This window comes from Bos indicus, chromosome 1 (assembly GCF_029378745.1).
Source record: "Bos indicus isolate NIAB-ARS_2022 breed Sahiwal x Tharparkar chromosome 1, NIAB-ARS_B.indTharparkar_mat_pri_1.0, whole genome shotgun sequence".
NCBI lineage: Eukaryota > Metazoa > Chordata > Mammalia > Artiodactyla > Bovidae > Bos > Bos indicus.
This window is the reverse complement of record NC_091760.1, coordinates 71,502,972-71,530,969: the sequence shown is the minus strand read 5'-3', so window position 1 is coordinate 71,530,969 and position 27,998 is coordinate 71,502,972. Positions and strand designations below refer to the sequence as shown.

General features: G+C 39.8%; 1 protein-coding gene across 2 annotated transcripts; it reads left to right on the top strand.

The window, feature by feature from the left end:
* The first annotated feature begins 68 nt into the window (after nt 1–68).
* Nucleotides 69–27,885, top strand: DYNLT2B (dynein light chain Tctex-type 2B). 2 transcript variants are annotated; one of them, XM_070789173.1, is made up of 5 exons: nt 69–652; nt 3,415–3,548; nt 8,839–8,908; nt 18,244–18,307; nt 27,741–27,885. In XM_070789173.1, exons 1-5 carry the CDS (start codon nt 84–86, stop codon nt 27,807–27,809), a joined length of 906 nt encoding a protein of 301 aa, XP_070645274.1. In that variant the 5' UTR covers nt 69–83; the 3' UTR covers nt 27,810–27,885. The 2 variants fall into 2 exon arrangements, with proteins under 2 accessions (XP_070645274.1, XP_019812884.2); XM_019957325.2 differs by having other exon boundaries at nt 27,736–27,885.
* Nucleotides 27,886–27,998: the final 113 nt, after the last annotated feature.

The window sequence follows — 27,998 nt, the reverse complement described above, 5'->3', positions numbered from 1 at the left end:
TCCCTGTAACTTTTTATAGCTGACCTGTTATTTATTTTTACTTTCTAACTCGGAAAGGCCTAGGAGGCGAAAGATTTTTTCACATGCAAAAAGTCAGGAATGCTTTAGATCTGTCACTGAAACCGCTAACCTTGCCCTGCTTCAGCTCGGTTTCCCTTGCCGCAAACTACCTGTGTATCCCTGGGCCTCTACGGGCCTCAGACTCTGTGTCACTTCCTAAGATTGCGACGCCTCTGGAAGTGTTTTGTAAATCTGACAAAAAGAGCCCAGTCTTCGCCGAAGTTACGCTCACTGTACCCCGACACACTTCTGGTCCAGCATCCGATGCGCAGGCGCAAGGAGGAGGGCGGCGAGAGCACGCTAAGAAGGGCGGGTCCCACGGTGCAGAGCGCGGGTCCGCTGCACGCAGGGTCAAAGGCGGCGCTGTCGCCCTGGAGACGGCTCAGCAGCTGCCGCGGCCACCGGCTCAGCTTTCTTTGCGGAAAACGCGGGGCCAAGAAGTTGAGGCTATGTCGGTTGCCGCCTCCTTCCCTAAGCACACGTCCTTCACTATGCGCGCGTCCTTTGCTGCAGCTGACGGCTTGCCTGAGACTGAGAACAACGCTGGGGAGCCGGAGAATACCTATATTCTGCGGCCTGTTTTCCAGCAAAGGCGGGTAGAAGACGGGTTGTGGCGGAGGCGACCCTCGAGACTCCTTCCGGCCCCAGGCAGAGCTCGCCTAATAGCTAGGGTGTCTGGAAGGAGCGCGGCGCCGGGGAAGGGGGGGCGGTGCGTAGCGGGCTATGGAGGATGGGGCGGGGCTAGAGGCGGAGGGGCGGGCAGGGGAGGAGCCCGGGTGTTGGCGGAGGAACTTGAGAGGGAGGAAGGGGCGTGACCGGGGAAGGAAGGACTGGGCGGGAGAGGATGCGGTGCTGTTCCGCTTGGCCTTCCAGCTGCAGAAAACAGCAGAGGACCGGACCAGCGATTGCAGGGTTAGAGTGCTCGGAGGTAGTCCCTTAGAGTAGCGCAGTAGGGGTAGTTGACTCTCGGAGTTTCAGAAAGTGGACACAGAGGAATTGAGATGGTTAGATGGCAGAAAACAAACGGCTTGCTTTGAATGCCATTCAGTTTTGAGGGTTCATGTGTGCCTAAGTGTGCCCAGAATGCGCTTACTCCTCTGCACGGGACCTGTATGTGTTCATATTATAGTCTTACCCAAGTAGTATCCAGAGGCTTTTGGCCTGCCACCCTGATACCTTCCCAGAATTAAGGCACTAAGTCTTGTGTAGAGGAGGGTCAGGGTTGTAGGATCCATCAATAACTTCATTTTCCCAAGATAAAAAAAAAAAATTAAGACTTTCCCAAGCCCCTCCTCTGTTACTTGAAATTACATTCCCAAATCAAGTGCTTGGTGAATACTAGAAGCCAGGAACGTTAGTTATAATGTGATAAAAAGATTTCATGTAGCAATTTTCTGGTGGGTAGCGCGTGTGTGTAGTCACCTCAGTCGTGTCCGAGTCTATGCAACCCTATGGCAACTGTAGTGTGCCAGGCTCCTCTGTCCATGGGATTCTCCAGGCAAGAATATTTGAGTGGGTTGCCATGCCCTCCCCCAGGGGATCTTCCAACCCAGGGATCAACACAAGTCTTTTATGTATCCTGCGCTGGCAGGTGGATTCTTCACCACAAGGGCACCTGGCAAGTCCCTGGTGGCTTAGAAGGGACATTAAAAAAATATGCTGTTGTCTTGGTTAAACATTCTAAATACATAGAATGCCCTTCACCTGTGTTTCTGTTGTAATGCAGAGCAAGATTAACAGCAAGTATATATTATGTAGAAATAACACTATGAGATTATTTGTGACTTGCAGAATGCCTTTGACATTTCCTGAGAGTGGAAAGGACTTAAAGGAAAAGCCAGATATAGTATGCTTGTTTATAGGAAAACCACATTTTGAACAGATCAAATCCTGTAAGTTTATCCATTATTTAAAATTTGCCTGTGAGAATAAGCAGCCAAGAGACCAAAGAAAATAATATTAAAAAGTAGTAAGGGGCTACTAGTACTACCAAATATTAAGCTGCATTATAAGCTCAAAACTTAAAACATTCTGGTAACTTGGCACATGATAAACAAATCAACTGAGATACTATATAGCCCAGAAAAGGAACTTAGTGTTGTAATATGTAATAAATGCAACTAAAATGCTAATAGTATTGTTAGGGTGGCTAAATTAGGGGAGACTTTTTTCTCTGTCTTCATTTATTCAGTAATTCATTTCTTCAAAAAATATTTGTCTGCTGGATGCTGTTCTAGAAATGGGATATAACAATGAACAAAACAGATAAAAAATTCTGCCCTATGGAGCTTGTGTTGTAGTTAGGTCAGACCACAAACAAGATAATTACATAAGTGAACCATATAGTGTATCAGATAATAATAAGTACTTGGAAGGGAGATAGATAAAGTGATGTAGTAGGAAGGTGGTTTGAAGTTTTATAAAGGGTGGCTAGGGAAAGAGACTTTTGAATAAAGACTTGAAAGAAGTGAAGGAGCTAGATATGCATATGAAGAGAGGAACTGAACCTCTTACAGAGGTTAACATCAAGTGCAGAAGCACTGAAGTTTGTATGTCTGGTGTGGTCCGAGAACATACGGAAGGCTGGTGTGGCCTGAGTGGAGAGAATTAGCAGCAAAGTAGTAGAAAACAAGGTCAGAGAGTTTACTAGGGTGGATCAAATGAGACCTTGCAAGTCACAGAATGTTGCTTTTACTCTGAGTGAGGGGAAAAATATTTGGGTATTTTAAACAGAGGAGTGTCATGATCTGGCACATATTTTAATAGCACCAGTCTAGTTACTATGTTGGGAACAGGTTTTGGGGGAAAAGGCAGGCACAGAGACTTGTGAGGAGGTCATGATAATCAGGAAAGAAGCAGTGGTAGCTTGGAGCAGGGTAGTGGTAGTTGACTGGTGAGTGATTGAATTTTAGGTTATTTTGAAGGTAGAATTGGTAAGATTTGCTCATGAATGGGATGAGGGCTCTGAGAAAGGCAGCCACACTGACTCCAGGGTGTTTGGCTTGAGCAACTGGAAGAATGGAGTTACCATTGACTGAAATAACCTAGTTTTGGTGAGAAATGATCAGAAGCTCAGTATCGGGTGTACTAAATCTGAGTTGCCTCCTAGTCATCTGGATGGAGTACTGGTGGGAATATGTGATCTGAAGTTTAGGGGAATGGTCCAGGCTGGAGATATGTTTGTGATATGACTTGTTTTCTTAACTTGTTTTTATTACTTTTATAATAAAAATATGAAAAAGAAGGATCAAATGATTGTAATGACAAAAACTGCAGGAAGTTGAGCTCTGAAGTTCAACTTTAAGTTTAGGATTTTGGAGTTACCAATTAGATGTTTTGAACTGATTCATTTAGGTTCAGACCCTCTGTGGTTAAAGACTGTATCCATGCTGTACTCAAGGAGGAATTGGCCAATGCTGAATACTCTCCAGAAGAAATACCTCAGCTCACAAAACATTTATCAGAAAATATTAAAGATAAATTAAAAGGTAATAGTGATGGTAATTGGAAATGACCTGTTCCCTTCAAAATACAGTTTTACCAATTTATCTCCTTTATGTTTAAACAAGGGACATACCTTAGCTGTGGATTCTGTTAAACACACATGTTTCTTCGGTGTTGGTCTTCTCAGTTATTTGGTAACTTTCACTCATGCAGGTTTTTGCATATGGTGGGAAAGAGCAAAGGTGTGAAATACCTAGTTGTACTGAACGACTATCCAGGATATCCCAGTATGCAGAAAGATCAGAAAGTACAGGGGCTCCTTTCCTCCATAACTTCTGATCTGCTGAGATATCAAGTCCTCAGCTTCTGATCATATCCTCCCAGATGGACCTTAGTCCACCTGTCTGGCCAAATGCTTAGCCATTTGCCCTACTCACCTCCCCACTCCTGCCTCACTGTACACCTGCAGGGCTGATCTCATGCTTTTCCTCCTTGTTCTTTGTCTTTCTATCTCTCTTACTCTCTTTTGTTAATAATGTCATGCCATCTAAAAAGTCCTTTCTGTCTACCCTTTAAAAACTATTTATTTTGGCTGCACCTCATGGCTTGTGGAATCTTAGTTCCCCAGCTGGGGACTGAACGCAGGCCATGTCAGTGAAAGCCTGGAATCATAACAGGCCACCAGGAAACTCCCTACCTACCCTTTTTAAAAAATTCTTTTGGAGGGAAGAATGTAATCGTAATACATTTTCATTGTAATAAACCTGGAAAATATACCTAATGCATTTTTTAAAGTTATATAAAAGCCTGTTAACCATGAGAGTTTCCATTTAATACTTTGATATATTTTCTTATTTTTAATAACGTATCTTAATTTTTAGAAATATAAAAAAATACAAAGAAGAAAATTGCAATTCTATTCTACTGCAATTCTGTTCTATTCTAACTGTTAGTATATTAACATTGTTTTTAGATTTTTAGTGAAATTCTGTTAAAATTGTTGTAAAAAATACTTGCTTGCTATTAAAAAGTTAAAGTGTAAAAAGATAATTAAAATTAGAATAATCACTTCAAATGCTTACACCCATGAAGAATGATTAGTATTTCATAAATATCATACCAGAGCTCTTTTCTGTGTATGCACGCATGCGTGCTTAGTTGCTTCAGTTGTGTCTGACTCTTTGCAACCCCATGAACTGTAGCCTGCCAGGCATCTCTGTCCATGAGATTCCCCAGGCAGGAATACTGGAGTAGGTTGCCATTTCCTCCTCCAGGATACCTTCCTGACCCAGCTGATCTCCTGCATTGCAGGCATATTCTTTACCCACTGAGCCACCTCGGAAGCCCCTTTTCTATGTATATGTATGGATAAATACTTTAAAAACAATGATATAGTATAGACTATTTCCCATAGCATTGTAGCATTTATTCTATATTTAAATAATCCCTTCACCGTGCTATTTCCATTTCTGATTTCTTTTTTCTAGTTCATTTCTTACCTAATAAGATTTTGTTGTAAGGTTTTTCAGGAAAGGCTCAGAAATGCTTTATTCCCTAGATTCTTTCATGTTTGAGAATGTCTTTAAACCAAAATATATTTTGGATGAATATAATATTTTGAGTGTGTGGATCATAATAAACTGGAAAATTCTGAAAGAGATGGGAATACCAGACCACCTGACCTGCCTCTTGAGAAACCTGTATGCAGGTCAGGAAGCAACAGTTCAAACTGGACATGGAACAATAGACTGGTTCCAAATAGGAAAAGGAGTGCGTCAAGGCTGTATATTGTCACACTGCTTATTTAACTTATATGCAGAGTACATCATGAGAAACGCTGGGGTGGAAGAAGCACAAGCTGGAATCAAGATTGTCGGGAGAAATATCAGTAACCTCAGATATGCAGATGACACCACCCTTATGGCAGAAAGTGAAGAGGAACTCAAAAGCCCCTTGATGAAAGTGAAAGTGGAGAGTGAAAAAGTTGGCTTAAAGCTCAGCATTCAGAAAACAAAGATCATGGCATCTGGTCCCATCACTTCATAGGAAATAGATGGAGAAAGTGGAAACAGTGTCAGACTTTATTTTTTTGGGCTCCAAAATCACTGCAGATGGTGACTGCAGCCATGAAATTAAAAGACGCTTACTCCTTGGAAGGAAAGTTATGTCCAACCTAGATAGCATATTCCAAAGCAGAGACATTACTTTGCCAACAAAGGTCTGTCTAGTCAAGGCTATGGTTTTTCCTGTGGTCATGTATGGATGTGAGAGTTGGACTGTGAAGAAGGCTGAGCACCAAAGAATTGATGCTTTTGAACTGTGGTGTTGGAGAAGACTCTTGACAGTCCCTTGGACTGCAAGGAGATCCAACCAGTCCATTCTAGAGATCAGTCCTGGTGCTCTTTGGAAGGAATGATGCTAAAGCTGAAACTCCAGTACTTTGGCCACCTCATGTGAAGAGTTGACTCATTGGAAAAGACTCTGATGCTAGGAGGGATTGGGGGCAAGAGGAGAAGGGGACAACAGAGGATGAGATGGCTGGATGGCATCACTGACTTGATGGACGTGAGTCTCCGTGAACTCCGGGAGTTGGTGATGGACAGGGAGGCCTGGCGTGCTGCAATTCATGGGGTCGCAATGAGTCGGACACGACTGAGCGACTGAACTGAACTGAACTGAACTGAATATTTTGAGTTAATTTTTTTGAGAATCTTATATATAATCGCTTCACTGTCTTCTTGAATTAAATGTTATCATGGAGAAATCCGAGGCCAGTCTGATGTTCTCTGCAGAAAGACTTCTGTCCTTAACCTTGATGCTCAATAGATTTTCTAGAGTATAGTTTGATATTGAGCATTTTATGTCTGTTAATCTGTGGATTTTATTCTTTCCATATTGGAGAAATTTTCTTGTATCTTTTTTTTTTTTTCTTGTACATTTCCAGCTCCATTTGTTAGATTCTCTTCTTCAGGACACCAGATATCGATGTGTTGAATCACCTCTGTCTACCATATTTATTATCTTTGCTGTAATTTCTTCCTTTTTTTTGACATATACTTCTGATTAAGTCAGTAATTCAATTTTCATTTGTGTCTGTCCTGTCTCTTGCCATTTGTAAGTGATTAGTTCTGCACTGATAGATATGGGTATTCAGTTTATTTCCTAGGCCTATAGTCTCCCTTTTCATGTTTCTTTTGTTTTGTAATCTGATTGAGTTCTTATTTTATAGAATTTGTAAGCTTATATTATGAATCAGCTGTGAGGAATTTTTCTTTGTTCCTTGATTTATGTTATCTCCTGGGTTGAGTTTTTTGGCCTTTTAAACAGTAAGTTTCTTTTCTTGCTAGTTCTTTGGCTTGTTTCTGCTGTTTTCCTTTTCCTTATTACCATTCAGCTTCTTTTCATTTTTGCTCTGATGTGGTATTGATGATTTTTTTTTTTTTACTTCTTAGCTTTTTTTTTTTTTTTTGCCCTCCTCCCACTGTATCTAAGACTATATTATTTTTCCATCAGAACTATGTTTTAAGCTCTGGGCATTTAATATTCTAGCCACATTTCTAAAGCATGGGTATGAGAAAAGGAGGAAGAGGAATGGATAGAGAAGGAGGAAGCTCAGCTGAGCTGTGTGCAGTGTTTTTAAAAAATAACTTGGACTCTGTCTCCTTCTGCTGCTACTGCTACTAAGTCGCTTCAGTTGTGTCCGACTCTGTGGGACCCCATAGACGGTAGCCCACCACACTCCTCTGTCCCTGGGATCCTCCAGGCAAGAACACTGGAGTGGGTTGCCATTTCCTTCTCCAATGCATGAAAGTGAAATGCTAATGCTAATGCTAAGTCGCTTCAGTCGTGTCCGACTCTGTGCGACCCCATAGACGGTAGCCCACCACGCTCCGCCGTCCCTGGGATTCTCCAGGCAAGAATACTGGAGTGGGTTGCTATTTCCTTCTCCAATGCATGAAAGAGAAAAGTGAAAGTGAAGTCGCTCAGTCCTGTCTGACTCTTAGCGACCCCATGGACTGCCGCCTACCAGGCTTCTCTGTCCATGGATTTTCCAGGCAAGAGTACTGGAGTGGGGTGCCATTGCCTTCGATGAAAGTGAAAAGGGAAAGTAAAGTCGCTCAGTCGTGCCCGACTCTTATCGAACCATAGACTTCAGCCCACCAGGCTCCTCCGTCCATGGGATTTTCCAGGCAAGCGTACTGGAGTGGGGTGCCATTGTTTTCTCCTTCTGAGACTTTGTTAAGTATCCTGAATTCAAGTTCATGTCCCTCAATGGAAGGGTACCTGTAGATGTTCAGATTATTTGCTTAATTTACCATATGATCCTGGAGCTTTTACTTTCATAAAAAAAGAATTGGCTCTGTCTCAATTTTGCCTATTTAACTTTTCCTTTTTAAAAAAATTTTACTGTTTCCATTTTTCTTTGGTCAGAAAAGAGGGAAGATAAAGATGCCCATTCAGTTTTCTGTCCCCAAAATTTGCTGTTGGAGAGAATTTTCAGGATTTTGCTGTTTTAGCAGTATAGTTTTGGGGGAGGTAGCCGAGTTGTCCTTGGCCATTCCATGTAATCCAGAATCTTTTGGTTTCTTTTCTGTCTTACTGAAGAGCTTGTAGTTTTCTAAAGATCCCACGCACTATGTCTTTGCATGTGCTATGCCCCTCCATAGAATGGAGAGACATTGTTCGTTTGATAAAATCTCACTCGTCTTTCAGGACCCAGCTCACTTATCGCATCCTCCAAGAAGTCTTTTCTGGTCATTCCTTCCCCATTGCCCAGTCAAAGGGAGGAGCCCCCCCAGCCCTGTGCTCCTAATGTACCTTGTACATGCCACTCTTTGAATTACTACTCTGTGGCATTTTCATTTTATTTTCTGTGTTTGCCTTCCCAACTACTATGAGTTCTTTAAGGCAAGAAGGATGTCTTATTTACTTCTATGTCTCCAGGGCCTAGCTCAATACCCGACTTAGAGCAAGAGAGAAAGGAAGGAAGCAAAGACCTATTGAGAGACCGCTGTGGAAGAGAAATGGGTAGAGACAGGAGGAAACTTATCTCTTCTAACCTCACAACACTTCCAGGAGGAAGGTAGTGATACTCCCATTTAACAGTTGAGGAGACTTAATCAGAAAAGTTAAATAACTTGTCTAAAGTTACACACTTATTAAGCTTACTGTTAGAATTTGTCCTCAAATCTCTCTGACTCCCAGATTTACAATCATACTCACTAAGTGTATAGACCAAATGCTTGTGTTCAATATCAGGAAAATTTGTCTTCATTAAGTAATTTTCCCATGTATTTGCTTCTATATAACTTTCTTTTTTGTTTTTCTTTCCAGAAATGGGATTTGACCGATATAAAATGGTGGTACAAGTAGTGATTGGAGAACAAAGAGGAGAAGGTGTATTGTGAGTAGCTGGTTTTTCCTTTTGTTTTTATTTTTATAAATTTCTTATTGGGTATTCATCTTCTTGACAATTCAGTAAGATCCTGTCTTTGCAAGGATGCGAGGAAAGGACAGTGTAATAAAATGCATGTGTGAACTGAAGAGATCCTGGTACTGAGCAGTGAGGTTGATAGTCTGGGTAAGTTCCATGGGGTAACTCACTTTTCATAGTATTTGTAGGCTAATAAACCTTTGAGAGTTTATGCATATATGCTCCTAAGATAGTGTAGGATTATGTATATATGTTGCCTTGGTCTTACCATTCTCTTAATTTCTTTAAAATTGTCTGAGGGACAATTTTCATAGCTATTGCTATTGGCTTGGGCTTCTGTTTCTTAAAATTCACTCTGTTTTGTTTTTTTTTTTTCCAGTCCCAATGTCAGTTACCTAACTTGTTTCTCTTATGTTTTTCTGATTATTTTCTCCTTCACTGGTTCCTCTTTCCTGGCTATACCCCCAGCTGTGAACTTTCTTGAAGGCTCAGGTTTTATTCCACTGCTCTTCTCTGTCCATTTTCAATGAGGTCATTCATTTTCATGATATCAAACTGTCATTCCCATACTGACAAGTTCAGAATCTGTACTTCTTGTTTTTTCCTGTGCCCAAGTATTAATCTCTTATTTTCCTTTATAAACAGTGCCTAGTCTAGTATTTTGTAAGACAGTATGAAAATATTTGCTGGATGAATTAAAAAAAAAAACCCTGTAGATACTATCACTGAGAATTTTCTCTGTAGATTGTTAGATTGGGAAAGGACTACAGATTTTTTCCAGTGTCCATTCCCCTTATTTTATGATGACACTTACGAGGGTCAGCATGATTTGCCCCAAATTATGTATCTGGCTGGTGTCAGGGTCACTGTACTCTTTACCATGGTGTCCTCTTCCATTTGGTCAAAAGGTTTCAGGAGATTTCTTCACCACAGAGAAACTAGGAAATGCTTTATTATTCTGTCACCTCAGATTGCGATGGCACTCTACTCCAGTACTCTTGCCTGGAAAATCCCATGGATGGAGGAGCCTGGTAGGCTTCAGTCCATGAGGTCGTGAAGAGTTGGACACAACTGAGCGACTTCACTTTCACTTTTCACTTTCATGCATTGGAGAAGGAAATGGCAGCCCAATCCAGCGTTCTTGCCTGGAGAATCCCAGGGACGGCAGAGCCCGGTGGGTTGCCATCTATGGGGTCGCACAGAGTCGGACACGACTGAAGCGACTTAGCAGCAGCAGCAGCACCTCAGATTCAGTGTGTTCAAATAGAGTTCCATATTTCTCTTTCCTTCCTCTTCCAAAATCAGTCAGACATTTTCATTTCTCTGTCTCCCGCAGTATTACCCAGGTTCCCCTGCTTAAAGTGTGGAGTCCTCTTTTATGTAGCCCTGACTACCTCACTGCACACACTGTAACCTGGATGTCAGGGTTGCTTAGCTCCTCCTTATCAACACTTCCAGACTCTGATCTCTCTCCTTTGCAATTCACACACAAGACTAGTGTCCCTGAAGTATGCCCTTACTTTTCTTAAACTCTGTAGAGTTTATTTCAAACCTTGTAAAGCATAAACGCCTCAAACTTGTCCTGACTGACTGTTAAATGTGATCAGGCCAAACTCTAAAGCATGGCATATAAGGCCTCCCTTACCTCCTGTTAAAACTTTCGTCATCTAAAATTTCAGGCATATGCAAAACTGCAGAACCAAGGAACTTGTGTGTGTCTGTTACCTAGCTTTAAGGTTATCAACCACACACTCATGTTGTTTCATTTATACCTCCACCTACTCTTCCTGCCTCCATCAGATTATTTTGAAGGAAATTCTAGTCATCATATCATTTCATCTGTAAATACAACAATATTTATGTCTAAAATATCAGGGCCTTTTTTATCATAATAAAATAGCACATTTAAACATTGAAGGTCTTTAATATTATAAGATATTCAGTTGGCTTTTTTTCTCTTCTTAAAACAGATAAGAGTCCGTGCCTGGTGAGGTGCCTCACTGGTGTCAAGGATATGGGCTCTCCTGTCTTGCCCTGATATGTCCTCATCTGTATCGTTGAAGGTGACTCAATACTACATTTATCCACATTCCTTAAGAGAAAGAGATAGAAGGAAAACATAAATGCCTTTCCATTTTCAACACTTTAAACTTATGATTACACTCTCTTCTGATTTCAGTTGTTTCTGTTGAGAAATCAGCCCTGAGTCTTATTTTTGTTCCTTTGGAGGTGATGTGTCTTTTTTCCTAGCCACTTTAAAATGTTTTTCTCGTTGCCTTTTTAGTATGATATACATGGTTTTCTTTGTATTTATTCTATTTGAGGTTCTTAGGACTTCTTGAATTTGCGGGCTCTTGAATCTTGTCGTATCAGCTTGAGAAAAGTCTTAACCATTTTTTCTTTTTTTTAAACAAGTCTTTTATCTTAGAATAGTTTAGATTTATAGAAAAGTTTCAGAGATAGTACAGAGAGTTCTTAAATATTTCACATCCAGTTTCTTCTGTTATTAACATCTTCTATTCAGTCAGTTCAGTCGCTCAGTCATGTCCGACTCTTTGCGACCCCATGAATCGCAGCACACCAGGCCTCCCTGTCCATCACCAACTCCCGGAGTTCACTCAGACTCACGTCCATCCAGTCAGTGATGCCATCCTGCCATCTCATCCTCTGTCATCCCCTTCTCCTCCTGCGCCCAATCCCTCCCAGCATCAGAGTCTTTTCCAATGAGTCAACTCTTCACATGAGGTGGCCAAAGTACTGGAGTTTCATCTTTAGCATCATTTCTTCCAAATAAATCCCAGGGCTGATCTCTTTCAGAATGGACTGGTTGGATCTCCTTGCAGTCCAAGGGACTCTCAAGAGTCTTCTCCAACACCACAGTTCAAAAGCATCAATTCTTCGGCGCTCAGCCTTCTTCACAGTCCAACTCTCACATCCATACATGACCACAGGAAAAACCATAGCCTTGACTAGACAGATCTTTGTTGGCAAAGTAATGTCTCTGCTTTTGAATATGCTATCTAGGCTGGTCATAACTTTCCTTCCAAGGAGTAAGCGTCTTTTAATTTCATGGCTGCAGTCACCATCTGCACTGATTTTGGAGCCCAGAAAAATAAAGTCAGCCACTGTTTCCACTGTTTCCCCATCTATTTGCCATGAAGTGATGGGACCGGATGCCATGATCTTTGTTTTCTGAATGTTGAGCTTTAAGCCAACTTTTTCACTCTCCCCTTTCATTTTCATCAAGAGGCTTTTTAGTTCCTCTTCACTTTCTACCATAAGGGTGGTGTCATCTGCAAATCTGAGGTTATTGATATTTCTCCCGGCAATCTTGATTCTAGCTTGTGTTTCTTCCAGTCCAGCGTTTCTTATTTGCCACAGTCAATGAACCAATATTTATGCTTTATTAACTGAAGTGCATATATTATTCCAGTTTCTTTAGTTTTTACCTAATGTCATTTTTCCAGTCTAGGATCATATATAGGGTACCATATTACATGTCTCTTCTTAGTCTTTTCTTGGCTATGACAGTTTCTCAGATATTCTTTGGTTTTGATGACCTTTGACAGTTTTGAGAGGTATGGGTAAGTATTTTGTAGAATGTCCCTCAAATGGGATTTGTTTGCTCATAATAAGCCTGGATTTATAAATTTGGGGGAGGAAGATCACAGAGGTGAAGTGCTGTTCTCATTGTATTATTTCAGGGTACATGTTGTTAGCATTATATGTTACTATTGATGTTAATTTTGATACCTATCTGAGTAGTATTTGTCAGATTGTCCACTGTAAAGTTACTCTTTCTTTTCCATACTGTACTGTTTACAAAGAAATCACTACGTGCCACCCACACTTTAGGAGCAAGCAGTTATATTCCACCTCCTTGAAAGCAGAGTGTCTATACAAATGATTTGGAATTTTTCAGCATAGAAGATTTGTTTCTTTCCCATTTATTTGTTTATTCATTCATTTATTTCAGTTTGGACTATGAAAATTTATAATTTGGATTATAATCCAGTTCTACTTTATTTATTTCATGGCTCAGATTGTTCCAGCTTTGGCCATTGGGAATTCTTTCGGTTGACTCCTGGGTCCCTTTTACATACCCTGCCATTGTGGGGTTTTTGAGCACATCCTTATTTACTGGCACTATAAGATGTCTTACCTTATCCATTCCCTGCCCCAGCCCTAGAATCAGCCACTTCTCTAAGGAGCCTTGATTCATTTTCTTGGATAATGGCATTAGATACTAAGATCTGGGTGCTATATATGGCTATTATCCTTTAAAATATTGCCTCTGCTTCCTTGCTGTCTGCTGTCCTTTATGGACTCCAGTTACAAATATTTAGATCTTTTTACAGTAATACACATATCTCTTGGAGAAGGCAATGGCTCCCCACTCCAGTACTCTTGCCTGGAAAATCCCATGGATGGAGGAGCCTGGTAGGCTGCAGTTCATGGGGTCTCTAAGAGTCGGACATGGCTGAGCGACTTCACTTTCACTTTTCACTTTCATGCATAGGAGAAGGAAATGGCAACCCATTCCAGTGTTCTTGCCTGGAGAATCCCAGGGATGTAGCCTGGTGGGCTGCCGTCTATGGGGTCGCACAGAGTTGGACACAACTGAAGTGACTTAGCAGTAGCAGACATATCTCTTATGATGCTATTGTCTGATTTTTTGTTCTCTGTACTTCAGTTTGAGTATTTTTCTATTGACTTGTCCCTCAGTTCACTAATCCTCTTTTCCATTCTGTCTAATCTGATATTAATAAACCCACCAGCTGAATTCCTAACTTGTTATTATATTTTACAAGTCTAGGATTTCCATTTAAAATCTTTTTTCATAGATTCTAATTGTCTAGTGAAATTATTTTTTAATCTATGTTCTCCATCCTCCCTCTCTCCTCTCTTTTTACATTTTGGTCTTAGCAGTGCTTACCCTTGTCTCTGAACTGTTTGTTAGCCTGTTTTCTTTGACTATTTTTTTGTCTTATTAATCTTTCATATGGCTCTGTCTCTTGGCATGCCTACTTTGAGTCCTGGATATTGTGTTAAAACTTGTAAAACTTGCAGATAATATTATTTTCCTCCAGAAAAGGTTTACCATTCCTTTGTTATTCAGGTAGAATATGGTCTACTTACCTGAATCCAATAAGATACTGAGCTGAGTTGAGGTTGGGTTGTTGCTGTTTTGATAAGGCTTTCTCCATCTTTACCTCACCCTTCTTTGTTGAATGTAGCCCTCCAAATCTTTCAACCAAGAACCTGGCGTGTTCATTGAAACCTGATCTACTGACTTTTAGTCCTTTTCTTCTGAGTGTTAAACTCCGCTTCATTCCAAAGGCTTTTTCTGTAACGAATTAGTTTCCTAGAAAAGCAAAAATATGTTCTTTTACGGTTCTGGAAATCCTACATTCAGAATGGGTTTTGTTGAGCTAAAATCAAGGTGTTGGCAGGGCTGTATTCCTCTTGGAGGCTCTGGGGGAGGGTTCACTCCCTTGCCTATTCCATCTTCTAGAGGCCACCTGCATTCCTCAGCTCCAAACCCTTCCTCCATCTTCAATGCCAGTAGCATTGTGTCTTCAAATGTCTCTCTGACCCTGACCCTCCTGCCTCCCTCTTTCTTTTATAAGGACTCGTGATTACATGGAACCCACCTGGATAATCTCCCCATCTTAATATCATTCATTATACATCTGTAAAGCCATTTTTGCCATGTAATATCACATTCACAGGTTCTGGGGCTTAGGACATAGACATATTTGGCCATTATTTTGCCTACCATGTTTAGCTTTTTAGGTTCCTGCATGCACAGTTTCAGAATTTAACACATGTCTTGAGGGGGAACCTACCAAGTGACAGGCTCAGTTCTACTCTCTCCTTTTTCACAGGGATCTTGGCCCCTTCAACGTCTCCAGTTTTATGCCACCCCCAACTCCCCAGCCCTGCAAGACTGCCAGCAGTCCTGCTGATTTTTTTTTTCCCTCAGTAATTGGTCCTTTTCCTGGACAAAGCCCAGGCTCTCAGCCTCTAGCTCTGTGCTTAGAGTTGGTAAGTGCCTCAGGGAGAACTTTGCTTCAGAGTTTCAGCTTACTTCATGTGGTTCACCTTTCTCTGGAATTTTGGCTCTCCTAGTCTTTATTTCCTTCAGCAGCTCTCTGATTCATTTTATTTATTTTTTCTAATTGACTTGGTGGGAGCATTTGGGCACCTACAAACTGTTCCATCATATTTCTTCTAAGTCTTTTGACATAATTTTATAAATATATATATATACATAAATATATAAAAATGTACATATGTATATATATTTAAATGAATATAACATTCTTTTTTATATAGCCAAGGGTTTTGAAATGATTTAAGTATCCCAGGTTTATCTTGTACATTTTCAGCCACAGTCTTAGAACTGGCCATTTTTCCAAGGAGCTCTGGTTCCTTTTTTTGGGAAATTGTGTAAAGAGACTGCAATTCTAAAGTAAAATTGTGTTTTGTGCATCTGTGTATCATTTACACCTAGCACTTTGCTTATATATAATACTCAACAAATACTGGTTAAATACATTTTTATATTTATTCTTACACTTGGTTCTACTCAGCTTAAGTACTGCTTCCTTCATGAAATCTTCTTTGGCTTTTTGTCCTCTCTAAATTCTCTAAAATTCTTCAGCACTTCTACAGATTTAATTCAACTATTGTGCAACTTGGACTTGGAGGCTTGGCATAGACAATATAATCCCTTTTAATCCTAAATAACCTATAACAGCACCAACAATACATTATCTTATTCTTTTAATGAGTATTATTTTTTTTCACCAAATTAAGTTGAGAATTGTTTGAGGACAAAGCCAGGTTTTACTGATTCTGGACATATGATACTTGCTAAATAAATACTTGTTGATTGATCAGTTAAGTATATTAATTTGATTCATCCTGTTACCATTTGGAAATAGGTGGAACTTTTTGGATTTAAGAATGTGTGAAATATTAGGCTGGGGGGAGCTATTCTATGTAAAAGTCAGGGGAAAAAGGCTTTTAAAATTGAACGAATATAGTATGGTATGTGTATATCTTTCTCTACAGGCTTGAAGATGAACTGCTGCTGCTGCTAAGTCACTTCAGTCGTGTACTGCCTAGGTTCAAAGCCAACCTTTGTCACTTACTATATACTATAAATGACTTTAGACAAATTTATTAATTTCTCAGTTTCCCTATTTATTAAATGGGTATATTAATAGTACCTATCTCATAGGATTAAGTAAGTTAATATAAAGCACTTAGACCAATGAGGCACAAAGTAGTGTTCAATAAATGTTAATGATGAATCATATACATACATTAAAAAAAATAGAACATTTAAAATTACTTTTTAAAACTTATTATATTGTGAATATGTTTTCATGTTCTTAAAAGTTTTTTTTTTGTAAAAAATCTTTAATGGCTGCACAGAATTTCATTCTAAGAAATACCGTAATTTCATTTAGTAATCTAAAACTTCTTCATATTTGTTTCCATTTTCAAATAGACTTTTATTTTGACTGACATTTGTTCTTATCCATTAACTGGGGAGAGGAGAATGGCTAATTTTAGAATTTAGAGGCAGCATAGCATCCTGTAGAGATAATACTGGATAGAATTAGTTAGAAGATTGAATTCTAGTTTAGAATTGTCCCTTTCTTCTCTAGGATCCTATGCACTGATCAGTTCAGTCACAACTCTTTGCAACCCCATGGACTGCAGCACGCTAGGCCCCCCGTCCATCACCAACTCCCGGAGTTTACTCAAACTCATGCCCATTGAGTCGGTAATGCCATCCAACCATCTCATCCTCTGTCATCCCCTTCTCCTCCCGTCTTCAGTCTTTGCCAGCATCAAGGTCTTTTCAAATGAGTCAGTTCTTCCATCAGGGGACCAAAGTATTGGAGTTTCAGCTTCAGCATCAATCTTTCCAATGAATATTCAGGACTGATTTCCTTTAGGGTGGACTGGTTGGATCTCCTTGCAGTCCAAGGGACTCTCAAGAGTCTTCTCCAACACCACAGTTCAAAAGCATCACTTCTTCGGCACTCAGCTTTCTTTATAGTCCAACTCTCACATCCATACATGACCACTGGAAAAACCATAGCCTTGACTAGATGGACGTTTGTTGGCAAAGTAATGTCTCTGCTTTTTAATATGCTATCTAGATGGTCATAGCTTTTCTTCCAGGGAGCAAGCGTCTTTTAATTTCATGGCTGCAGTCACCATCTGCAGTGATTTTGGAGCCCCTCAAAATAAAGTCTGACACTGTTTCCACTGTTTCCCCATCCACTTGCCAGGAAGTGATGGGACCTGATGCCATGATCTTAGTTTTCTGAATGTTGAGCTTTAAGCCAACTTTTCACTCTCCTCTTTCACTTTCATCAAGAGACTCTTTAGTTCTTCTTCACTTTCTGCCATAAGGGTGGTGTCATCTGCATATCTGAGGTTATTGATATTTCTCCCAGAAATCTTGATTCCAGCTTGTGCTTCATCCAGCCCAGCATTTCTCATGATGTACTCTGCATATAAGTTAAATAAACGGGGTGACGATATACAGCCTTGACGTACTCCTTTTCCTATTTGTGAACCAGTCTGTTGTTCCATGTCCAGTTCTAACTGTTGCTTCCTGACCTGCATACAGATTTCTCAAGAGGCAGGTCAGGTGGTCTGGTATTCCCATCTCTTTCAGAATTTTCCACAGTTTATTGTGATCCACACAGTGAAAGGCTTTGGCATAGTCAATAAAGCAGAAATAGATGTTGTTCTGGAACTCTCTTGCTTTTTCAGTGATCCAGTGGATGTTGGCAATTTGATCTCTGGTTCCTAGAACAGATTGGACTAAATAATTTGTTGGTCCTTTCCAGACCTTCCTTCTCATATTATTGTGCAGGAATTGAGCCCATTTTATTAGCCATAAGTCTAGGTATTATTTCCTCTAAAAGTCTGACCTGAAATAATCTTTAACAGAGCTTTCCACCTTGACTGCCTTAGACTTCAAGGTATCCACCTCTTCAGCCATTGAGCAGCCAGTCAGAGTCTGAGGCTGCTAGACCCCTGGGCCTGTTACCTCCAGCTGCAAGCAGCCTCATCTGACTCCAGTCCCTTCTAGTGTACCCAGGATCTTTTGCTATACAAATATGATTTTCTATATGTCATCTCATTCTGTGAAAAGATTTGGAAGCACTGGTATGTAAGAATGCATCATGGGAAACTTTTGTTTATGGCAGATATATGTGGTTCAGGTCCTTGTTATATTGTTGATAATTCTCTACTCTTTGACTTTTTAGCATGGCTGCTCGCTGTTTCTGGGATGCTGACACTGACAACTGTACTCATGATGTTTTCATGAATGTAAGTCTACTGGAAACCTTTTTTGCCTATCTTAAGGACACGTGGGCATTCCAGATCAAATCCCTTAATATTTGTTAAGATATGGTGACACTTTATTTATTTTGGCATCACAGCATGTGGGATTTTAGTTCCCCAACCAGGGATTAAACCCATGCCTCCTGCATTGGCAGTGTGGAGTCTTAATAACCAAACTGCCAGAGAAGTTCCTGAGGCCACTTTAGTTTTAGACATTTGTCTGACACTACTTCTAGATAAGATGATTTTACTGTCCATTTGTGTTACTAAATCAGAAGCCTAGTGTGCTGCTTATAGATAAGGACACTTTTATATCTACTGATGATGTAACTCTTCACAAATTTGAATGTAGAAATAGCATACTACTTATTTGGTGCTAACAGACAGCAGTTTGTTAAGCTGCAAAGAAATTTGGGTGGCAGGGATTCCATGAGCAAAGGTGATTTTTCTTTCAGTAATAAAATTAATTACTTTATCTTAAAGCTATTTAGTAAAACTAAGCAAAAGTACAGAGGAATTTTTATAAAGAAGTTTCATTTAAACATTGGGACATTATTGACATGAACATTTCATATATTTTAAACATATGTTGTTATTTTATGCTTATTTCCAGAAAGGATCCTGTCTTCTATCCAAATGCTCTCAGGTTGTGAGTTAGTAGAGTCAGACTTAAAGTATAGTAGAGTAGAAGAGAAGAACTAGATTGAGTGAATTGGGAGAGGTCCCATTTCTAGTGCTGTAACTTTCTAATTGAATGACTTTAGGTAAGTCATTGAGCTTTTCTCTGATTGTATCAGTAATATGAGAAAGCTGTATTAGATATTCCTAAAGACTGGCTGTGGGTGACTAAGAATAATTTGAGGAACTTGTTTAAAATATAGGTGCCAGGGCTCTGCTCAATAAATTCTGATCAAATAAGCCAGGGGTTGAATCAGGGAATCTGATTCTTTAAAAAAGTTCTCCACATGATTATCTTACTGCCAGGTATAGAAGCTGCTGGTGCAGATGATCCTAAGGTACCTTTTAGCTCTAAAATTCTATGGTCCTACCAAAGTTTTATTTTATGCTCAACTAACCTGAAGATCACAGGATGGACAGTGGGAAAGGGTTAGTCACTCAGTTGTGTCCGACTCATATCGACTGTAGCCCTCCAGGCTTCTCGTCCATGGAATTCCCCAGGCAAGAATACTGGAGTGGGTATCCATTCCCTTCTACAGGGGCTCTTCCTGACCCAGGGATTGAACCCTGGAACCCAGGTCTCCCGCATTGCAGGTAGATTCTTTACCGTCTGAGCCACCAGGGCAGTGGGAAGTACTATGCAAATCTTCAAATATCAGCTCTTTGGGAGAAGGGTCAAACTCAGGTGGTGGTTTTCCCTGCTCTTTGAAAACTGCATATTTCCCTGAGTCCTTATATGATACAATTCATTCATTCAACAAATAATCCTGAGCTCCTATTATGTGCCTTATATTTTAATGTTTTGATTTTGTTATAATCTGTTATTACATTTAGAAAGTAGAGAAGAAAGTAGGGGATAACCCATAACTCAATTCCTTTATTGCTAGGAATAAAATGGTGCACTGGGACGACCCAGAGGCATGATACGGGGAGGGAGGAGGGAGGAGGGTTCAGGATGGGAAACACGTGTGTATCTGTGGCGGATCATGTTGATATATGGCAAAACCAATAGAATATTGTAAAGTTAAAAAATAAACACACACACACACACACAAAAAGACAGTCATGATTTCAGCTGGTCAAGAGCTTAGAAACCCATGGAGACTAGACAATACTCATATTAACCAATATGCAATTTAAAATTTTACTTATTAATTATTACTTAGTAAAGATGATCAGGATCTGGATTTAGAATATAGGATTAATGGGGTAAGTGTCTAAAAGTCATTTTTGAGAGCCTGGTCTAGGTTGCTAACTTAGTCTACTATATCTTTAGTTCAGTTTATTGAGTGTTTATTTAGGCTTCATTTTTCAGTGCTTAAAGTATTTTGTTTATTTGGGAGAAAATCCCAGGAAGGGCCAGTAGGAGTTGAGGAAATGAGAGAGGGGAGAGAAAAGCATATTATTGAACTGATTACTGTGGATAGCCAGGGCTCAATTCCTGTGAAGAACTCTGGGTGGCACTGGAAGAACAGTGCCAATCAAAGGTGGGGTCTATAAGACCAATGCCAGTCTACAAATTGTTTGGTACATGTCTTCAAAAAGATAAGTACATAAATTATGTGTAAGGGTTTAGAAACTCTCATGGAATTTGACAGAGTAATTTTATGTTTATTGAGTCTAATTAATAAGAAGTTTAGGTTGTATTTGTATGTTTCTTTTTTCATTTTCTTAGTTAATAATTTTTATTTTATTTTATGAAAGTATCATTCATAAGGGATTAGAAATTAAAACAAACAAAAAATAGGTGCTCCTCACCACAGACAGTACTATTTTATTTTATTTTAGCGATACATATTTTACTGAAGTATGGTTGACTTACAATGTTTCAGATGCACAGCAAGGTGATTCAGTTATACATATACACATATAATATTTTTTAAATTATTTGACATTATAGGTTATTACAAGATATTGACTATAGTTCCCTGTGCTATACAGTAAACCTCTGTTGCTTGTTGCATATCTACTTATTTAAATTAGGAATCTGGCATTCTATTCATACTAAGTCAAACAAGTGGAATCAAAATGTCATAAATTTTTTAGTTAGGCAAAAATTCATAAGTTTTCTAAAATACGTATATTATACATATTATTTGTATATAAGTGTACAAAAGCTTTTCTACTATGCTTGAGAAAGAACATCAAAAGAAAAAAGGAAATGGAATAATTGGTAAACATAAACTAAATGAAACGGGAGCGCTGAATATGAAATAGAAAAAGTGAAACAAACTAGAAAGAAATAAAGATAATCATATAGTCCAATTGTTTTTAAACATGAATGCTCATTAGAAACATATTTGGAGCTCTGGAGAAAGAAAAAGCAATACCCGGGCATTTGTATTTTTTAAAAATTTCCAAGATATTTCTGATATGCATCTGGATTTTAAAAAGTGATTACAGGATATAGAGTGCTATTATTTTCCTGTTGACCAATCATGATACAGTGGTATTAAGTGAATAATAGTTACATAAACACAATAATAAAAGATGTTTATCAGTTTTTTCAGTCAGTAGCCAGACAAAAAATAAAAGCCAACCATAATGGCAACATGATTAACCTAATAATATAAAATAATTACATACAATTTGGGGGGGTCAAGCAAAGTGATGTGGTAAGTAGAAGTACATCATCCATGCACATGTTTTCATCTGCCAAGCAGGTCTGTGTCTTTTGGTTAGTGCATTTAATCCTATTACCATTTTCTTAATTGTTTTAGGTTTCTTTTCTTTTTTTTTTTTTAGAAATTTATTTATTTTTATTTTTTTAATATAAATTTATTTATTTTAATTGGAGGCTAATTACAATATTGTATTGGTTTTGCCATACATCAACATGAATCTGCCACGGGTGTACACGTGTTCCCCATCCTGAACCCCCCTCCACCTCCCTCCCCATACCATCCCTCTGGGTCATCCCAGTGCACCAGCCCCAAGCATCCTGTGTCCTGCATCGAACCTGGACTGGCAATTCGTTTCATGTATAATATCATACATGTTTCAATGCCATTCTCCCAAATCATCCCACCCTCTCCCTCTCGCACAGAGTCCAATAGACTGGAGCCTATTATACAGAGTGAAGTAAGCCAGAAAGAAAAACACCAATACAGTATACTAACACATATATATGGAATTTAGAAAGATGGTAATGATAACCCTGTATGTGAGACAGCAAAAGAGACACAGATGTATAGGTTTATTTTCTGTAGGTCTTTGCCTTCTCTGTGTTTCCTGCTTAGAGAAGTTCCTTTAGCGTTTGTTGTAAAGCCAGTTTGGTGGTGCTGAATTCTCTTAACTTTTGCTGGAAAGCTTTTGGTTTCTCCATCAAATCTGGATGAGAGGCTTGCTGGGTAGAGTCTTCTTGGTTGTAGGTTCTTCCCTTTCATCACTTTAAATATATCATGCCATTCCCTTCTGGCTTGTAGAGTTTTTGCTGAGAAATCAGCTGATAGCCTAATGGGAGTTCCCTTGTATGTTATTTGTCCTTTTTCCTTTGTTGCTGTTTTTATTTCATCTTTAATTTTTGTCAGTTTGATTACTATGTGTCTTGGTGTGTTCCTCCTTGGGTTTATCCCGCCTGGGACTCTGTGCTTTCTGGATCTGGTTGACTATTTCCTTTCCCATGTTATGGAAGTTTCCAGCTATTATCTCTTTGAATGTTTTCTCAGGGCCTTTTTCTCTCTCTCGTCTCCTTCTGGGATCCCCTATAACGTGAATGTTGGTGACTTTACTGTTGTCCCAGAGGCCTCTTAGACTCTCTTCATTTCTTTTCATTCTTTTCTCTATATTTTGTTCTGTGGCAGTGATTTCTACCCAGTCATTTATTTATTCTTGTGCTTCAGTTATTCTGCTGTTGGTTCCTTCTAGTATATTATTCATCTCTGTTTGTTCTTTAGTTCTTCTAGGTCTTTGGTAAACATTTCTTGCATTTTCTCCATTGTTTTCCTGAGATTCTGAATCATCTTGACTATCATTATTCTGAATTCTTTTTCTGGAATGTTGCCTATGTCCACTTCATTTAGTTGTTTTTCTGGGTTTTGATCTTGTCCCTTCATCTGGGACAAAACTTTCTGCTTTTTCATCCTGATTAACTTTATGTAATGTGGTTTTGTTTTAACTGCTGTGGGTCTGTGGTTCTTCCTGCTTCTTCTGTCTGCCCTCTGATGGAGGACGCAAAGAGGTTTGTGTAAGCTTCCTGATGGGAGGGGCTGGCAGTGGGAAAAACTGGGTCTTGCTCTGGTGAGACAGAGCCTTGCTTTAATCCAATTATCTGCTGATGGGTGAGATTGCCCTCCCACCCTAGTAGTTGTTTGGCCTGAGGCAACCCAGCCCTGGGGTCTCTGGGCTCTATGGTAGGGTTAATGGCGAACTCCAAGCGGGTTTATGCCAAGGGGGACCTTCTTGGCCTGCTGCTTTCAGTGCCCCATCCTTGTGGTGAGCTTCTTCCAACCCATGCCTCCACAGGAGACCCTCCAACACTAGCAGTCTCCTATGGGGTCACTGCTCCTTTCCTCTGGGTCTTGGTGCATACAAGATCTTGTTTGTGCCTTCCAGGACTGGTGTCTCTGTTTCCCCCAGTCCTGTGGAAGTCCTATAATAAGATGCCACTGGCCTTGAGGTCAAATTCCCTGGGGATTCCTAGTTCCTTTGTCTGATCTGAAAGCTGGTAAGCCTGACGTGGGGTTCAGAACCTTGACAACAATGGGAGAACTTTTTTGGTATTATTGTTCTCCAGTTTGTGAGTCACCTACCTGGTGAGTATGGTATTTGATTTTTTAATGATTGTGCCCTTCCTACCATCTAGCTGAGGTAGAAATTGCTAGGCAGTGAGTGTAGGACTCTGAGACCTCAATCTTGTTTTCATAAACATCTGGCTCCATTAGCCTAAAGTTATATCCTTTCTCCCATTCCTGGAATGTGTGCTTGGTGTGACAAATTATCAGCACTCAGATCCAGGGAAGGGAAGTAACTAACTTCTGTTCCATATGCCTGAGGAAAAAACAACTGATGATCATTAATCTTAAGCCCGTACATCAAAGTCAGTTCAGTTGCTCAGTTGCTCAGTCTGACTCTTTGCAACTCCATGGACTGCAGCATGCCAGGCCCCCCTGTCCATCACCAACTCCCAGAGTTTACTCAAATTCATGTCCATCCAGTTGGTGATGCCATCCAGCCATCTCATCCTCTGTCATCCCCTTCTCCTCCTGCCTTCAATCTTTCCCAACATCAAGGTCTTTTCAAATGAGTTAGCTCTTCGCATTAGGTGGCCAAAGTATTGGAGTTTCAGCTTCAGCATCAGTCCTTCCAGTGAATATTCAGGACTGATTTCCTTTAGGATGGACTGGTTGGATCTCCTTGCAGGCCAAGGGACTCTCAAGAGTCTTCTCCAACTCCACAGTTGAAAAGCATCAATTCTAAGGCACTCAGCTTTCTTCACAGTCCCAACTCTCACATCCATACATGACTACTGGAAAACCATAGCTTTGACTAGATGGACCTTTGTTGGCAAAGTAATATCTCTGCTTTTTAATATGCTGTCTAGGATGGTCATAGCTTTTCTTCCAAGGAGCAAGCATCTTTTAATTTCATGGCTGCAGTCACCATCTGCAGTGATTTTGGAGCCAGTCAAAATAAAGTCTCTCACTGTTTCCATTGTTTCCCCATATATTTGCTGTGAAGTGATGGGACCAGATGCCATGGTCTTAGTTTTCTGAATATTGAGTTTTAAGCCAACGTTTTCACTTTCCTCTTTCACTTTCATCAAGAGGCTCTTTAGTTTTTCTTCACTTTCTGCCATAAGGGTGGTTTCATCTCCATATCTGAGGTTATTGATATTTCTCCCAGCAGTCTTGATCCCAGCTTGTGCTTCATTCAATCCAGCATTTCCCATGATGTAACTTGCATAGAAGTTAAATAAGCAGGGTGATAATATACAGCCTTGATGTACTCCTTTCCCAGTTTGGAACCAGTCTGTTTTTCTATGTCCAGTTCTAACTGTTGCTTCCTGACCTGCATACAGAATTCTCAGGAAGCAGGTAACGTGGTCTGGTATTCCCATCTCTTTAAGAATTTTCCACAGTTTGTTGTGATCCATACAGTTAAAGGCTTTGGTGTAATCAATAAAGCAGAAATAGATGTTTTTCTGGAATTCTCTTGCTTTTCCTATAATCCAGTGGATATTGGCGATTTGATATCTGGTTCCTCTGCCTTTTCTAAATCCAGCTTGAATATCTGGAAGTTCACAGTTCACAAACTATTGAAGCCTGGCCTGGAGAATTTTGAGCATTACTTTGCTACGTGTGAGATGAGTGCAATTGTGTGGTAGTTTGAACATTCTTTGGCATTGCTTTTCTCTGCTATTGGAATGAAAACTGACCTTTTCCAGTCCTGTGGCCACTGCTGAGTTTTCCAAAATTGCTGGCATATTGACTGCAGCACTTTAACAGCATCATGTTTTAGGATTTGAAATAACTCAACTGGAATTCTATCACTTCCACTAGCTTTGTTATGAAACACAACTGATGATTATTAATCTTAAATCCATACATCTGGTCCATTGTAAAATGGCCAGGTGGCATGAAAAAGGGTGGCAAATTAATTCAAGGATCAAGAGAAGCCATAAAGATGTTAAGCTAAGCATCTTGACCTTTAAACTGGTTAGTTAAAAATGATGTATTTTAAGGACAGGAGCTAACCAAAAATGTACAGATTAAGGATATAAATACTGCTGTTAGTCCCACCTTTGGGTGACTCTCTACCCTCTTCTCAGTGTCTATGCTGAGAGCTTTGTACTTTCCTTCTCTTTAATAAATCCTGTTTGCTTGCTACCCTAAGTGTTTGCGTGTTCGTGAAGTTCATTCTTCGGCTCCAGAAACAAGAACTCGGATTCCCATTTCATCTCTACAGCTTCTTCTTTGTTTTTGATGTGGGTTACCTTTTTTTCAGTGGGTTCCAGTGTCCTCCAGTCTATGGTTATTCAGCAGTTAGGTGCCAGATAGCATTATTTTAGAACACAATAATCCCACCCAAGAAGCCAGGGAACTGGGTTAACTGAAGAATTTGCTTTTGGTTAATAATCACGTACTTGAAGTCATATTTTCTTGCATCATTGCCAGGCTGGAGGTGAGGTTGATGGGTTAGGAGGTACTAAGGCATTCAGAAAACTAAGATCATGGCATCTGGTCCCATCACTTCATGGCAAATAGATGGGGAAACAGTGTCAGACTTTATTTTTCTGGGCTCCAAAATCACTGCAGATGGTGATTGCAGCCATGAAATTAAAGATGCTTACTCCTTGGAAGGAAAGTTATGACCAACCTAGATAGCATATTCAAAAGCAGAGACGTTACTTTGCCAACAAAGGTCCGTCTAGTCAAGGCTATGGTTTTTCCTGTGGTCATGTATGGATGTGAGAGTTGGACTGTGAAGAAAGCTGAGTGCCTTAGAATTGACGCTTTTGAACTGTGGAGTTGGAGAAGACTCTTGAGGGTCCCTTGGACTGCAAGGAGATCCAACCAGTCCATTTTAAAGCAGATCAGTCCTGGCTGTTCATTGGAAGGACAGATGCTGAAGCTGAAACTCCAATAATTTGGCCACCTCATGTGAAGAGTTGACTCATTGGAAAAGACCCTGAAGCTGAGAGGGATTGGGGGCAGGAGGAGAAGGGGACGACAGAGGATGAGATGTCTGGATGGCATCACCGACTCGATGGACGTGAGTTTGAGTAGACTCCGGGAGTTGGTGATGGACAGGAAGGCCTGGCGTGCTGCGATTCATGGGGTAGCAAAGAGTCGGACACGACTGAGCAACTGAACTGAATTGAGGCATGTTGCTGCTGCTGCTGCTGCTGCTAAGTCACTTCAGTCGTGTCCGACTCTGTGCGACCCCATGGACTGCAGCCTACCAGGCTTCTCCGTCCATGGGATTCTCCAGGCAAGAACACTGGAGTGGGTTGCCATTTCCTTCTCCAATGCATTAAAGTAGAAAGTGAAAGTGAAGTTGCTCAGTCGTGTCTGACTCTTAGCAACCCCGTGGACTGCAGCCTACCAGGCTCCTCCATCCATGAGATTTTCCAGGCAACAGTACTGGAGTGGGGTGCCATTGCCTTCTCCCTAAGGCATGTTGAACACCTCTAATTACCTAAAACATGTTTTAACAAATTTATAGGATATGGAGCACATTTTCAGATTCTGAGTTAAAAGGTGGACAGTTATATTTTATCAGTTAAGAACAAACAACCAGACATCATTTGTCCTTATCCAGAATTTATGACAAGGTGCTGTATTTTCATTATGTGTGATACTGTAACATGCTTGGATTTGGTAATGCATATACTTAAAGAAACTCAAAGCATTTTAATTATATTATTTCTTTGATAAATCAGGAAAAATGGGAATACTTATTTTAATAATAAACATTACATAAAGTACATTAGCTTGCATTATGTTTCTTCATTCAGAAAATCTATTATTTTTTTTTTCATTCAGAAAATCTATTATTTAAAAAAAAAAATCTATTATTTAACCATCCTACCCTTTTAGTTAGCAACTTTGTAGCTATCCTGAGGCAAGAAAATCTCTAGCTATACTCTGGAAAATCTGTTTCTTAAAGAAAGGAAAGTCTTCATGATTGAGAACTGGTAAAGATCTGAGATGATGTTAATTTCACATCTGTGCTGTCCTTTGGTACTAACTGAAATACTAACAATGGATTCATGTTTGCTTTCTTTTTTTTAGGACAGTTTATTCTGTGTTGTAGCGGCATTTGGCTGTTTCTACTATTGAATCTTGAAAGCTGGAAAAAGATATGACTATGAAGAAATATGAACTTTTTTACATTGTTAAATAAATATCTTGACAAAATAAAGTGAACAGTTTGGCAACTGAGTCTGTTAAGTTTTAGGTCTTATTTTAATGTTTCAATTTCATTATAACATGTTACTACATTTAGAAGGTATAGAAAAAAGTAGGGACAATCCATAATGCAGTTGTTCAAACAT